At 40.4% G+C, this 13,680-nt stretch overlaps 1 protein-coding gene and 1 long non-coding RNA gene across 2 annotated transcripts; one reads left to right on the plus strand and one right to left on the minus strand.

Moving 5' to 3' along the window:
• Positions 1 to 1,532: 1,532 nt before the first annotated feature.
• LOC129769249 (UDP-N-acetylhexosamine pyrophosphorylase-like protein 1) lies at positions 1,533 to 4,094 on the minus strand. The gene has a single exon (XM_055771372.1). The coding sequence runs from the start codon at positions 3,749 to 3,751 to the stop codon at positions 2,270 to 2,272; it is 1,482 nt and encodes a 493-aa protein (XP_055627347.1). The 5' UTR covers positions 3,752 to 4,094; the 3' UTR covers positions 1,533 to 2,269.
• Positions 4,095 to 8,675: 4,581 nt separating this feature from the next.
• LOC129761736 (uncharacterized) lies at positions 8,676 to 11,183 on the plus strand. The gene is made up of 5 exons (XR_008740462.1): positions 8,676 to 9,235; positions 9,291 to 9,569; positions 9,660 to 9,936; positions 10,009 to 10,142; positions 10,201 to 11,183. It is a non-coding gene; the product is annotated as an uncharacterized LOC129761736 (long non-coding RNA).
• The last annotated feature ends 2,497 nt before the right edge of the window (positions 11,184 to 13,680 follow it).

The following is a 13,680-nucleotide window of genomic DNA, read 5'->3' on the forward strand; positions in this document are numbered from 1 at the left end:
ACTGCCTTACTACCGACCGCAGCATTTGCGCTGCCTTCCGGTTTCTTTGAACGACAATCCTTTTTCATATGTGTCCGGGCTTTCCGCAGCGGTGACACTTACCAGAAAACTTCTTCTGGTTCTGATTCTGGTTTTTTTTCCTACCGCCGACAAACGCCGCACCATTATCTTCACTCGAGTCATCCAGACGATCTGCCCGTTTGCTCTCTTCAGCCAGCAGCCGCTGCTTGACTGTCTCCAGCTTCAGGTCCTTCTCCGCCAGATTCTCGAGTGCCGTCATCAGAGGGTCGTAACTATCGGGTAGAGTTAAAAATAATTGCGCCACCAAATCACCTTCTTCCATTTTGGCTCCTGACTTGAGTTGCCTGACAAGGTCATCGAAAACAGTGAAATGAGCTCGCACGGACGATCCTTCCTTCTTAAGCAGCCGCGCCAACTGCTTTCTGAGCAACGTCTGGCTTGATACCGACCGTTTCGCGAAAGTTTCTTCCAGAGCCTTCCACATTTCAGCCGCTGTTTCCCTTTCCCGGACAACTTCAAGAACATCATCCGCAATAAATCCCACAAGAACAGATTTGGCCTTCTTGTTCGTTAGCTCCCACTTCGCACGACCCTCAGCGCCTTCAGCCGGAACTGGTCCCGTCAGCACAGAAGATACTTCAACTGCGTCCATGTATAGCTTGACCCGGAAACACCAATTTTCATAGTTTGGTCCGGTCAACTGTGGGATTCCTTCCTTTGCTGGACCCATAACCTATTGAAATTGAAGGACTAGGCAGTGAGACAAAGTCGTAGTTCTATAACGGTTAACAATTAAAGTTTATTTGAAATACGTCTGTACAACTTGAGAGCTAGTTTGGGAATGCCATGAAAATTTTCTCCACGAGCGCTTGACAGCTTCTCAAGGCCTACTTCTTCAATGCCTAATTCGGTTTCATTTACTTGATTAATTCCCGAGTAATGCAGAAATTTGTGTTTCATTTGTATGGCAGCCCCCTTTAGAGAGGGGGAAGGAGTGTCTAACCACCGTAACAACATTCATTGCAGTCTATAACCTCCACATGTCAAATTTCGTTTCATTAGCTTGATTAATTCTCAAATAATGCAGAAATTTGTGTTTCATTTGTATGGCAGCCCCCCCTTAAAGAGGGGGATGGAGTGTCTAACCACCGTAGAAACATTTATACCTCCACATGCCAAATTTGGTTTCATTTGCTTGTTTAACTCTCGAATAATGAAGAAATTTGTGTTTCATTTGTACGACAATAGTCGCTGAACATGAATATAATAATCGAATAGATTTTTGATAAATTTATCAGCATGTTATGATTTATGAATGGTATTAATAATTCGTATGGAACAACCGTTTCTGGAGCTGTAATGCGGATTGCCCAGCATGTCAAGAGTAGCCCCAAACGACGGTATCTATAACAGGAAATCCAAAGCAGTGCGAATTGCACTGCATTGCTTGTTCAATAATAAAACTACTTTTCTTTCGAGGTTCTTTTGTGTGTTAATAAATGATATTCACATTCACGATTGTTGTAAAAAATCTTTATTCTTGTTGAAACAAATTTTAGCGCGATGGGGTATAGTACGGACATTTTATTGGGAAACTTCAATATACATATTTAAGTAGAGTCAAAGTATATCTAATAAATACGTTGTTGTGTGTATAAATTTTAGTAATACAATTCTATTATATTGCCTAAAATGCTTCACAGTATATAGTTCTAAAAGTAATTGTTCGTTCATACCGCGTACTTCTAAGTAACGGGCGATGACGGTTGAGTCGTTCAATTTCGCACTGAAGGCCATCGGGAAGTCAGTGCTTTTTGATACAGCGCATATCTAAAGCTAGAAACTAGTTTCACCACAACATATTGTCGAAGCATTCAATTTCGTCGTCACGTAATAAGGCGCCTTTCTGTATTCGACTCAAAAAAAATCAGTGAAAGGAACGACCGGTCGCTAGCATTGTATGCGAATCGAGTGGAACAATTCACAAAACTATTTGTGCGTCACTAATGTTCTCACTTATTGCACATTATAACTCTCTGCATTATCTTATCTTATAGTACGAGTTGTTCATTCAGTTATCAACTATGTTCTGTTTGATTTGTTTGATCAATGCCACATTATCTACTAGTGGAAATCTGTAATTGTTGGGGTAGAAAAATTAGCTTATGCAGATGGAATGAACTGTGTCTCAAATACTCGCAACTCATTTACGTGTTTAAGCATTAGCAAATTTGTATAATGAAATCTGTTATTCAGTATTCGAAATATCAGAACATTCTCCCTGGGCCATTAAATGTACGGGAGAACTAAATATTTGCCCATGCACCACCGCTTCCAGATTTTCGCCAGCATAAGAGAGTAGCGGAGATATTTCACACTCGGTTCCCTCTACAGTGCCACCCGCAGCCTCGATATATTTTCTGTGCAACCGATAAATATCTGCCCGTGCAGTGGAGGCACAATCTTTCCCGGCGCTGTCTGCATTCTTCAGGGCGCTGAATTCCTCGTCTCGAGGGACCTCAACGGTCACAAAATGCTCGGCGAATTGAAACACGTCGAAAACAAACTTTTCAATCTTGATACCATTCGGTTTCTCGGGATTGCATCGAGTGCCGGTTTCGTCAACGAAAGGAATCTTTTTCTTCGCCACGTGCAACTTAAGCTCCTTTTCGAACGTCGAGCCAATTTTGCGCAGAAAATCGGAAGTAAATAGGTGATTGCATATGTTGCCAGCATTAAAAACTAGTTTACCATTCGGTTTTTGGAGCTCGGCAGTGTGCTGTGTGATTTCACTATATTCTACCACTTGATATTTTCCATCCACCTGGCAAACAACGCCGACAGCTTCATTTGGGTGAGACTTTTCTACTACCTTTGCTGCACAATCTGCGTTTTGCTCGGCACAATACCCGACGAAGACCGGATCGGCAACCTTTGTCAATATGTTATCAACGCTATGAGCATGCAAATACGATACTCCTCTGCGCTCCATATCATCGAGGATACCGCGATCTCGTAGAGCTCTGTATAATCCTCCATTGCCGTCAGGAGCCTTAGCGACATGATACTTCTGATCCAACAGGATTTTCCCCTCGAAATCATAACATGGCAAACTTCCTTGCTCGAACATCAATATATCGTCGGGGCTTAATCCAAAGTAGTTGTTCTCCTCGAAGTACTTCTTCGTTGGGTACATTGTATGTTCACTAGTCATAATATACCAGGCAATACGGCCACTCTTGCCAGTCAAATCGTGGGCCAACCTTTGCAGTTTTAATATTCTTTCAGCTTGTATGCGGAAAAGTGATTTGTTGGAAGGCAATCCCACGTTGAACATTCCTTTCGGGAAGGCAAATCCTAGTCGTGTTCCCTGTCCACCAGCCATCAGAAGAACACCAACCTTGTTATCAGCTATTTGTTCCAATCCTTTCTCGTTATATCTCTCCAGTTGTTTCTTATCTGTGGTTGAAATGGACAAGTATTGCTCCTCACGAACCGGTTCCATCTTATCGTCAAGTTTGAGATTTTCCTCCGCAAGTGACGATGTGGCACGAGCAAAGAATTCATTCACCTCCTCCAAATTCAATTCTTCTATGTCCTTGGTCAGCAGACATCTCTGATCCTCGCTCAACTCTTCCCAGTATTTGAGCAGATGTTCCTGACCGTATTCGGTCAAATTTTCCTTCATTGCATCGAACTCGGTCATCGTGATTTGGAGACGAAAGCACATTCACAGAACTCGAAATGTGGGAGTTGATTGCACGACACAGTTCCACAGCTTCACGACCATCCACGGGGGAGAAAATGTTGAGACTGATAGGATCCACTAACAGCGCAACAACTTTTACCAGACAACGTTAGTGTACAACATAAATACTCTCCGATTGACTGCTCTTTCCATTTTTACTCGATTTTGTCTTGACTTCATTCAGATCTTGCTGTTCCAGCCTCTGATATCGTATCACATGGATGAACATACCAAAACGAATGAATGTTTGCTTCATTTGTTCATCAACTCAGAAAAGAATAATGCTCACATTTTGTGAACGATGTGAACTGAAAGCGCATACGTCGTATACAAATAACACCGTTAAGCCGGGTTCAGACGGTGCGAGTAAGCATACGAGTCGGTCTAGTCAGTTACTGCAGTGCAGCTACTCACACCGTGTGAACACATCATGCCAGTTATTGTCATGTGTGATCCGGCGTGCGAGCTACTTCAAAGTTTTTTGAATTTACTCGCACTTGCATGCTTCACAACGTCAAAAACAGAATTTAGCGTTCGAATCAGTGATGCCAAATGTAATGAAATGTCTCTATTTTTAAGATATTTGAAAATATGTGAAGATATTTATAGACTTGAAAATTATTGGAAAAACAAATAAAACCCTCATAGTTTCTAAACGAAATAATTGTTATTTCGTTTTGCACGCTGGCGGGGCACGCTTTCTTTTTGAGATAGTTTTCTTGAGAATCTCTAATATAGAATCATTATCAGATCACAACTTACAAAAAAAAGTATTGTTCTAAGAAACAGAATACATATTCGATTTAAAAAAGTACATTTTCATTCATTATTAAAATTTTTGAAGCGTATTTATTGCACCTGCAAATCGACTATCATTTTCATTTCACAAAATAAATAAAATTAAAAAAAAAAATCTTTTAGACTACCATTTATAACATCACATCCTTTCGGAATTATCTGAGCTATGGATGTTTTCGAGATTCTAAAAAATATCGACAACAATCCCAACGATATTCCAAAACAAAGGCACATCAATGTCATTTCTAATTTAACTCTTGCAGGTACAGCATCCCTCATGACTGTATCTTGGCGTTGTATTCGTGGAGCAATTAAATCCAACAGTTTTTTCACTTGTTCAGGTGTTATTATCAACACTGCTCTGTAATCTCGGGGATCCTCATCGTAGAGTTCCTTCAATATTGTATTTGTTGCTCCTTTTCTTTGCATCTAATTCCTGGCCCGAATCCTTTTCTCTTTCTGCTTTTTCGGATAGTACCTTCAGTTCAAAGAAATTCAGCACAAAGTATGTATTTTTAAACACGATCAGCGTTTGTTTTGCTATAAAATTGTGTGATGATACATTCAACTGAAAACCTAAGATGAAAACTGCCAATAAAGAAGTCGATTTTGGACCAATCATTTGACAAATTCGGACCTGATTGCTGTTTCTGACTATTTGATGGACATTTGAAAAGTCGCCTGGCATCCCTGGTAAACCCGTGCCGTAGTATCTAGTTTCTCGCCAGCAGCTCACACTGTGTGAACGGACAAGGCGAGTCAACCAATTGTCAAGCGAGTCCACCGGGTCAGTAGCTGCTCATTGTCAAGTCAGCTACTAGCAACGTATAAATGGGCCTTTACTTCACAATGTGATGACAATGAGTATATATGAGGTGGGGCAGTAGACAGAGTATATTTGTATTGGTAAACAAAATATGGTGTCATTATTTGCATTCAATACGGAATGTATACGGAAGAAACAAAGCAATGTTTAAATAACTCTCGCTTTCGTGATTTTTTTTTTCCAAAATATATATTTTATTAAGGCACATATGGCGTTAGCCTGACGGGCCGGGAGTTCAATATTTTGACAATTTTTGTCTTACGACTATGTTAGTAATATTGGGTTGGGGAAAAAGAAATGTCGAATATTGTCAATAAAAATGCAACACTTAAACATATCTTGTGTTGTACTTATCGCATAGGGTCATACTATACGGCTATTTAAAGAAGACAATCTGTGCTACAAGTGTCGTTTTGACAGTGTTGTGATTGTCCTTTTCAATTTTTACTACCTGTGAGGTAAAACTGCAATGAAGGCGCCAAAAAAATTCGTGTTGTTTATGGACCCGATACTGTAACGATTCGCACAGCGTTGGTTTGATCGATTTCGTTCTGGTGTAGTGGCTGTCGAAGATACACCCCGTACTGGTAGGCCAATCGTCGTGGAAACCGATAAAATCATTGAAATCATCCAAGTAGACCGGCACGTGAGCACTCGCTCGATTGGCCAGGAACTGGGTATAGACCATAAAACCGTTTGGAGCCATTTGCAGAAGATTGGATTCCAAAAAAAGCTGGATGTATGGGTGCCACACGAGTTGACGCAAAAAAATCTTTTAGATCGAATCAACGCCTGCGATACACTGCTGAAACGGAATGAACTCAACTCTCTTTTGAAGAAGATGGTTACTGATGATGAAAGTGGATCACGTACGACAACCTCAAGCGAAAAAAGTCGTGGTCGAAGCGCGGTGAGCCGACCCAAACCATCGCCAAGCCCGAATTGACGACCAGGAAGGTTTTGCTGTGTGTTTGGTGGGATTGGAAGGCAATCATCCACTATGAGCTGCTCAACTATTGACAGACCCTCAACTCGGTTCTCTACTGAAGCAGCTTGACCGTTTGAAGCAGGCGATTGATCAGGAGCGACCAGAAATGATCAATAGGAATGGTGTTGTTTTCCACCAGGACAACGCTCGGCCTCACACATCTTTGATGACCCGCCAGAAGCTACGGATGAGATGTCCTATTGTACCCACCGTATAGTCCGGACCTGGCTCCAAGTGATTATCATCTCTTCCGGTCCATGCAAAACGCTCTTGGTGATACTAAGTTGGCCTCAAAAGAGGCTTGCGAAAACTGGCTGTCTGAGTTTTTTGCAAATAAGGAGGGGGAGTTTTATAAGGGGGAGGGGATAATGAGGTTGCCTTCTAAATGACAACAAGTTTGCGAACAAAACGGCGCATATTTGACTTAAATTGGATAATTTTAAGTATGTTAAATAAAGCGTCAAATTTCGATCAGAAATACGACTTTTTTTTCCCCAACCCTATATGTAACCGATTACTCTCGGTTGGCTCGGGGTTAGTATTACAAAGATTCTCATAAATGGGATGTTGCAATTTCCAGTACTCTGTATGTGTGGCCGACACGGGATACTTCCTATTAGGGTGCAACTGATAATTTTTTTTATCTGTGTTATAGTGACTTTCAACTCATTTGCCTGGATCGTCACTTTTACTTCCATTTTTGGAAGAATGTCGGGAGTGAGAATTGAACTCATGACCTTTATCGTGAGAGGCATGGATGTTACCACTACGCCAGATTACCTCCATGCAACTGATCATTAATCAGCGACGCTCTCCTAGTCTGTACCTCATATCAATCGTGGTGCAACTCTCTTGACTCGAGGAATCCAGGGTAGAATAGTCACTGGGCGGAACAATCTTCAGTTCGTGTAGAGTTGTCATGAGCGGTACAACCTTTGGCTCTTGTTGAATGTTCAGTGGCCTGCACAACCTTCGACCTGTGTATCTGTAAAGAGTATGTGTATGTATTGCCGCGACTAAGTAAAAGTTTATCGATCGGATAGGAGGGATATGATACAGGGATACAACGGAGGAAACATCATTAAACGTTGACATCGGCGTTTCTGAGGAACAGGTATATGAGAAGCAGAAGATCAGGATCGCTAGAGGGAATCCAGGAATGACCGTCGTTTCGTGATGTTATGGACCAAATTGCCCACGTTTTGCGCACGCATCGCATCGTATTCGCTATGTACTCGGCATAAGACTGAGGACATAGTAAACGCGATGCGGTGCGATGCGGAGCGATGAATTGGAGCTCATCGCGTGCTATGACATACTGATCGCTTTTTTGATGTTTCATTCCACATTCCACGACACGTCAACAATATGTAGTGTCTATGCAGCAGAAGCGGATTTATTATCAATCGGCATTCTCATAGATAATAGCGCGAAAATTTTTATAGAACTAACATTAACTTTGTGAAACAGTTAGACAAGCTATTTGATGAACAAGAGTTTTTGTGTGACGAATATTATTTAATTTACTAGCACCTATTTCGAATTGTTCATTGAGCGACTTTCCCACTTGATTTGAATCGAAAAATTGACAGAAAAGGATTATCAACATTTTCGCACTTTGATCAAAGCCACAGAGGCTCGAGCCCATGTTCGAATGCTTCCTTGTATTTTGCATGAATTGGCTAATCGATGGATTTTCTTCGTTTCCGATTTGATTTTCTTATAAACATATTTAATATCTACGCAAAGTATTCAGGTACCCGGAAATCATATCTCAGGGTTGGTTGATCTTTCTGGCTAAATATGTCCTTAATTTCAACATAATCAGCTGCTTTTTTTTGCGGGACTAACCAACGATTAAGGATATCTGCACACGAATGTTCACTATAGTTTACTTCTTCACGAGACCAGCATTCCAGGGCAAAAAGCACAAACCCCTTAATGTGAACACACTTCACCTAATTTGGCTATACAATCGCAATGTGCCGTTTGCACTGTGTCTGAAAATTTTTGTATAATCAATCTGCTTCCATTGATATGAATTATAGCCATAACAGAAATTTCTTTGACGCTAAAAGTAAATATTTTATGTAATGAAACATATTCGCATGTTATTAATACAGAGTAGCGCGTAATTTTTATAACTATTTTGCTAAAATAATTATTTAAACAAACAAAGTTTCATATAAATCCTATGCAGCGATCACTTTTGCCTGCCCAACAGATTACTAATACATATGCACACACGCTGCACGCCGTACTTAGCCTACAAAAAAACAAACATTTTGGAGAAGTGGCGATTTATTTCTCAACATAGTCTCCTTTTAGCTCGATACACATGACCCAGCGATGCTCCAACTTCTTTAGTCCATCTGAAAAATACGTTTTTTGGAAGTCTGCAGTGTAGGCTTCCGTGGCGGCGATCACCTCCTCATTCGACTCAAATTTCTGCCCGGCGATTGACTTTTCCAAGTTTGGAGACAAAAAAAAATGTACGGGGCAATTTGGCCGTGGCGACGGCGGAATTTCCATTTTCCCACGCCCGCTTCCACACACGGTTAAAACAAAACTACGAGTCCAATTCGGCTGAAATTTTGACAGTAGCCTATACGAGAATGTACTACACGATAAGTGATTTCTCTTGCGATACTGACATCATCGGGCAATGAGGCTAAGTACTTATCGGACCGTCTTCGTATTCCATATTGAATGCAAATAATCAAGGCGTTGTACTATATGTGAACCGCAATGTCAAAATTTCTGTTCGGCCATTGCTCATGAAAACACAAATCGTATCTTTTGGTGACAAATGCATTCGTTGGCAAAATAGCTGCTCGTGCTTTACTGTAGCTAGGTAATTTTCTGGATGTCTATTATAACAATTTCTCATAATTGCTCTATTTTTTCAGATATATACAATAAGCGGTCGAATCATAACAGTGAAGAAGGATGTTTTTAGTATATCTTATCGCTTCTAGCCGCGCAATCAATGCCTTTCCAAGCAAGATGTACTTCTGTTTGACTTCCATCGATGGGAAAAAGAGTACTATGAGCTAACGGCGATGGTGACACAAAGCAACGCTCCACTGATTTCGCTCAGGGAAGAGGAGAATGCTGTGCATATACCGGGAAGGAGATTATCAGTTACCATGTTTTAATCAAGGGAAATCCTGAGCCGTGGCAATACTGTAAATATTTGAGATATAATTTAGATTAAGAGAGTGCACTATTTTTCACGAATATATATTTGCTTTTTTTCCTTCAATTATTTTCCTCAGCGAGTTGATATGAAACCATAACCACACAACTAAACAAAAAGTAAATTATTCTGGAAGCTACGTCGTCTCACGTCTTGTCATGAAAGTGTCAAGAACGAAACACCTATCGTTTCATCATATTGGCAATTAATTTCGATATGATATTTTACTTGCCAATACAGATATACTTCGCCTACTGCTCCACATCGATATGTACTCATTGGGTTGAAAGGTAATTCTGACATATCGTCATCGCTCATTAACATTTTGGATGCAGAGCATATTACATATCCTCAATGTAAGTAAGAATTGCTTCAAATTTAATTTCGCTAAATTAATAGTCTGTAAAAATGCGTTTTTTTTAATGCAGTTGCGATTATAATTGTAATATCAGGGAATTGGGAATTGGATTGAAATTGACGGTCCTATATTAGATGTTTAATCTCTGCGTAGAACAGATTATAATCTATGATTATAATGGGCTCTTCTTAAATTGTCCATGAGGTATGTCCATTTATTTATGTGTGAAAATGAAACACCTATGATTTTTGGTTTATTTTAGAACTGGTTTCAAGTGGATCAATGAGTGGATTTTTCCAATGAAATTCAGTTGCAACGGTTCCCGGAGGAGATCGGCTACAGTGAAGGAAGGCAAATGTGCAAAACACTATTTTTCGCATTAGATCAGCGAATGTAGAAGAATTTTCATGTGGACAAGAGCAGTGCACAACGCAACCGGGACCAGTCGAGCCAACCAGCCTGTAGCCACTTTTTGTTAATCGCTGCATCATAGCCATTATATCGCCATCTTATCCCGTCTTTTTAAACCAATACAAAATAAGTGTCCTTACCGTCGACTGTGTGAGGAAGTACTCCAAAATCGATTCGCTTTGTTATCCTGTACTCAGACACCTAGCACGCGATCAACAGATCTTTACAGAGCGTCGTCGAGGAGAACGACAGCCGTACTTAAATCATCTGCACGGAGTATTGGTATACTTTGCCTCAAAAAAAGGAGGAGCTGGGAATCTCTTGAGATGGAGGTCACCGACACTGAAACAAACGACTCCGCTATGTTTGTTCAAACAGGAAGGAGGAAATCAAACTCAAATGCGTTCAACCAGAGAGATCTATTGCCCAACTCGCGACCTGTTCCATTGCGTCTGTTGTCTACACTCGACGCGTCAAAGCCAAGCCGGAAGGGAAAGCCCTTAACATTCATCTGATCGTGGGTCCTCTGGCAAGGTTTTCCTTCGTAACTGAAATTTATAAGGTAAGACTAAAAAAAACTGCGAATCTTAGAGGCGAATGAACTGCAAAGTTTAAAGCCTCTTAAAAACAAAGAAAGAAATAAACTGCGAATTGTCCTTATCGGGAACACGCAAACGTAATTGTTGTCGACTAGTATTTTACGTAGAACTAGCGGTACACAAACGCAATTGTTTCACGATTCGTCACGTTCGGTTCTGTAGGCATAACTTCAATTAGATTGCGAGATGAATATGGTACTGTTGGATAATGTGAAATAAATGATATTTTAAATGAAAATAACCTTATTCTTAGCACTATCATAACCGAAATCCCTTCTGTACATGTGGAACGACAAACGGCTAAAAGACCGTCTTCCGTTACTTGTAACCTTTACGCCTTCTCGCTGATCGTCATCCACATAAGGAACTTCTTCGGGAACTTGATGTGGGAGATATTTTTGATGTCTGTCTTTTGATTTTGGACGTGAAGTACTCGGTTCTCTGTCAGTATTTTCCGTGCAGTGTCAAGTAGATCTCGTCATCCATTATGATCACGACTTCGCACTTTACCGGGGGAAGATGTTTTTAACCAACACTTTCAGCCGCTTTTTTTGGGTGATTGCCTGTTGTTCAGACATGACTCGCCGTCTGTTCATTTTAACCAGGTACTTTTTCTCTGGTTGTTCCAACCTTCCGGCACAAGGTGCAGAACGATGAGGCCACCTTGCTCTCGGTTTTCCTCTTCAGCTTCTGCTGAACCTCACGGTTGCGCAGCACCATCGGGCAGCCGTAACCAGGCTTCTGTTCGACGCCCTCATCTTTCTCCAGAAGGGAGTGGATGTTTTGACCCTCTGGATGAAAATTTGCGAAACATTAAGCTTTTTGGCCAAGTCACGCCAAGTCGAGCTAATTAGAGAATTAATAAATGATACTTTTAGCTGAGTCGCTGTAGAACGCACTTCAAAAGTTTTCAATTATTTTAATGCCGAGGCGCACAATTGCAAAGGATGATATCGATGATATGGTGACCTACGACAGCTCTAACCGTTGGTGGCATTTTAATTGTGCCGGTGTTCATGAGTCGATTTGTGATCGATCGTGGAGGTGCAACAATTGCACTAATGTTTCTAACGTCATCGATGCCGAAACAGCAACGTCCAATCATGGGTTGAGTAAAACCGGAGAACGAAATCTGTCATCGTTGACAATAATCAGCCAGCTGTAAGGGACTGTCCACATACCACGTGGACGGAAAAAAGCACTTTTTTGATACCCCCCTCCCCCTCCGAGGACAAGCGTGGACATTCCTGATACGCCTCCCTCTGTTGTCCTCATGAACATTCCTCCATTTTTTAGAGACAATAATTGATTTTTTTATGTTCTATTCTATATTTTCTATTGGTAAAAATGTTAGCTATTACTATTAAATGGTTTGTTCTATTTTTTAAATTTTTTACCGAGCTCGGGAAGCTCTTTAGTTTTTTTTGGAAGCTCTTTAGAATTTATCAAAGAAAGACGAATTTCAAAACAAGACAGCAGTGGTATAAATACAAATAGATATGGATATCTTCACGCTGTTCAAGTCATTAATGTGTTGTGTTGCATTTCGTAGACTGGCTCGTTGAACGGGCGAATTGCCGCTCAAACTCATAGACGTTAGTCAGGCCCGATTTCTGACGCCGTTCACTTAACAGATCCGCAGATTCATCATAACCAGCAAGATTAGTCTCTTTATGTAGAATATTTTCCCTTCTAAGCATCATTCACATTCACAACTTTTAGACAATACCTAAAGCGTTACATAGGTGTTTTTGAAAATTTGAAAAATTGCCAAAATGGCGGTCATTGTTGTTAAAAATGACTAATTTTTCATGAAAACTCGCTGTCTAGAAGCTCATAAAAATCGAAAATATCAGATATTCAGAATTCAGATATCAAAAAACGGCAATGTAACGCTTTAGATAATCTATTTTTACATGCAGATAAAAAATTTCAGTTAAATCGGTCGAGTCGAGTCGATCGAGAAAATTCTTTTAGAGTAACATTTCTGAGGGCATAAGATTCCCAAAATGCAAAAAACAAAAAATCGATTTTCTAGACCGGGGTCCCCCTTTAAACGCGCCTCAGAAGTGTTCAACTGCCATGTAGGTACTTGGACAGTTTTCAAACTCCACTGAAAGCTGAAAGTTGAAACAGTTGAAATATTGGTATTTTCCTAGCAGAGTCCATAAGATAAGACCTAGAAGGGTAGGCGCTCGTAATAATGTTTTTTTCCAATCCAACCAGACACAGTGTATGATTTCTTCATGACAAAACACGATATGTGTTTTAGTTGCGTTTATGAAGCGGATCTCAAATAGAGATGCGTTTAATAAAATGTTTTTGGTCAATTACTGTAATCGTTCGCTAGCTGGTCGTGGTTTAACTGGTCTGCTGTTTAACTGGGCGAACGTTAACTGGTTTTTGGACCAGTTAAAAAGCAGAATTTCGTAAACAATCGACGCCATATTCAAATGGAAGATTTGCTGTGAGGGGCATTCGAATGTATTTTTAAATGTTATGAAAATTGACATTAATTCGCACGACAAAAACATTGATTAAACTACAGAAAAATAATTTTCTCAAATCATATGTCATACCTGTTGTTGCACTCAATGCGAAACTTCCATTGGAATCCTTTTGTTTATCCAATTACAGGAACAATACGAATCAAACAATTCATTGAAGTTTCCCTCGATTTTATTTGACGTTTAACATGCCGGACCAGTTAAAACGCGAATGTCGATAAGTGG

This window comes from Toxorhynchites rutilus, chromosome 1 (assembly GCF_029784135.1).
Source record: "Toxorhynchites rutilus septentrionalis strain SRP chromosome 1, ASM2978413v1, whole genome shotgun sequence".
NCBI lineage: Eukaryota > Metazoa > Arthropoda > Insecta > Diptera > Culicidae > Toxorhynchites > Toxorhynchites rutilus.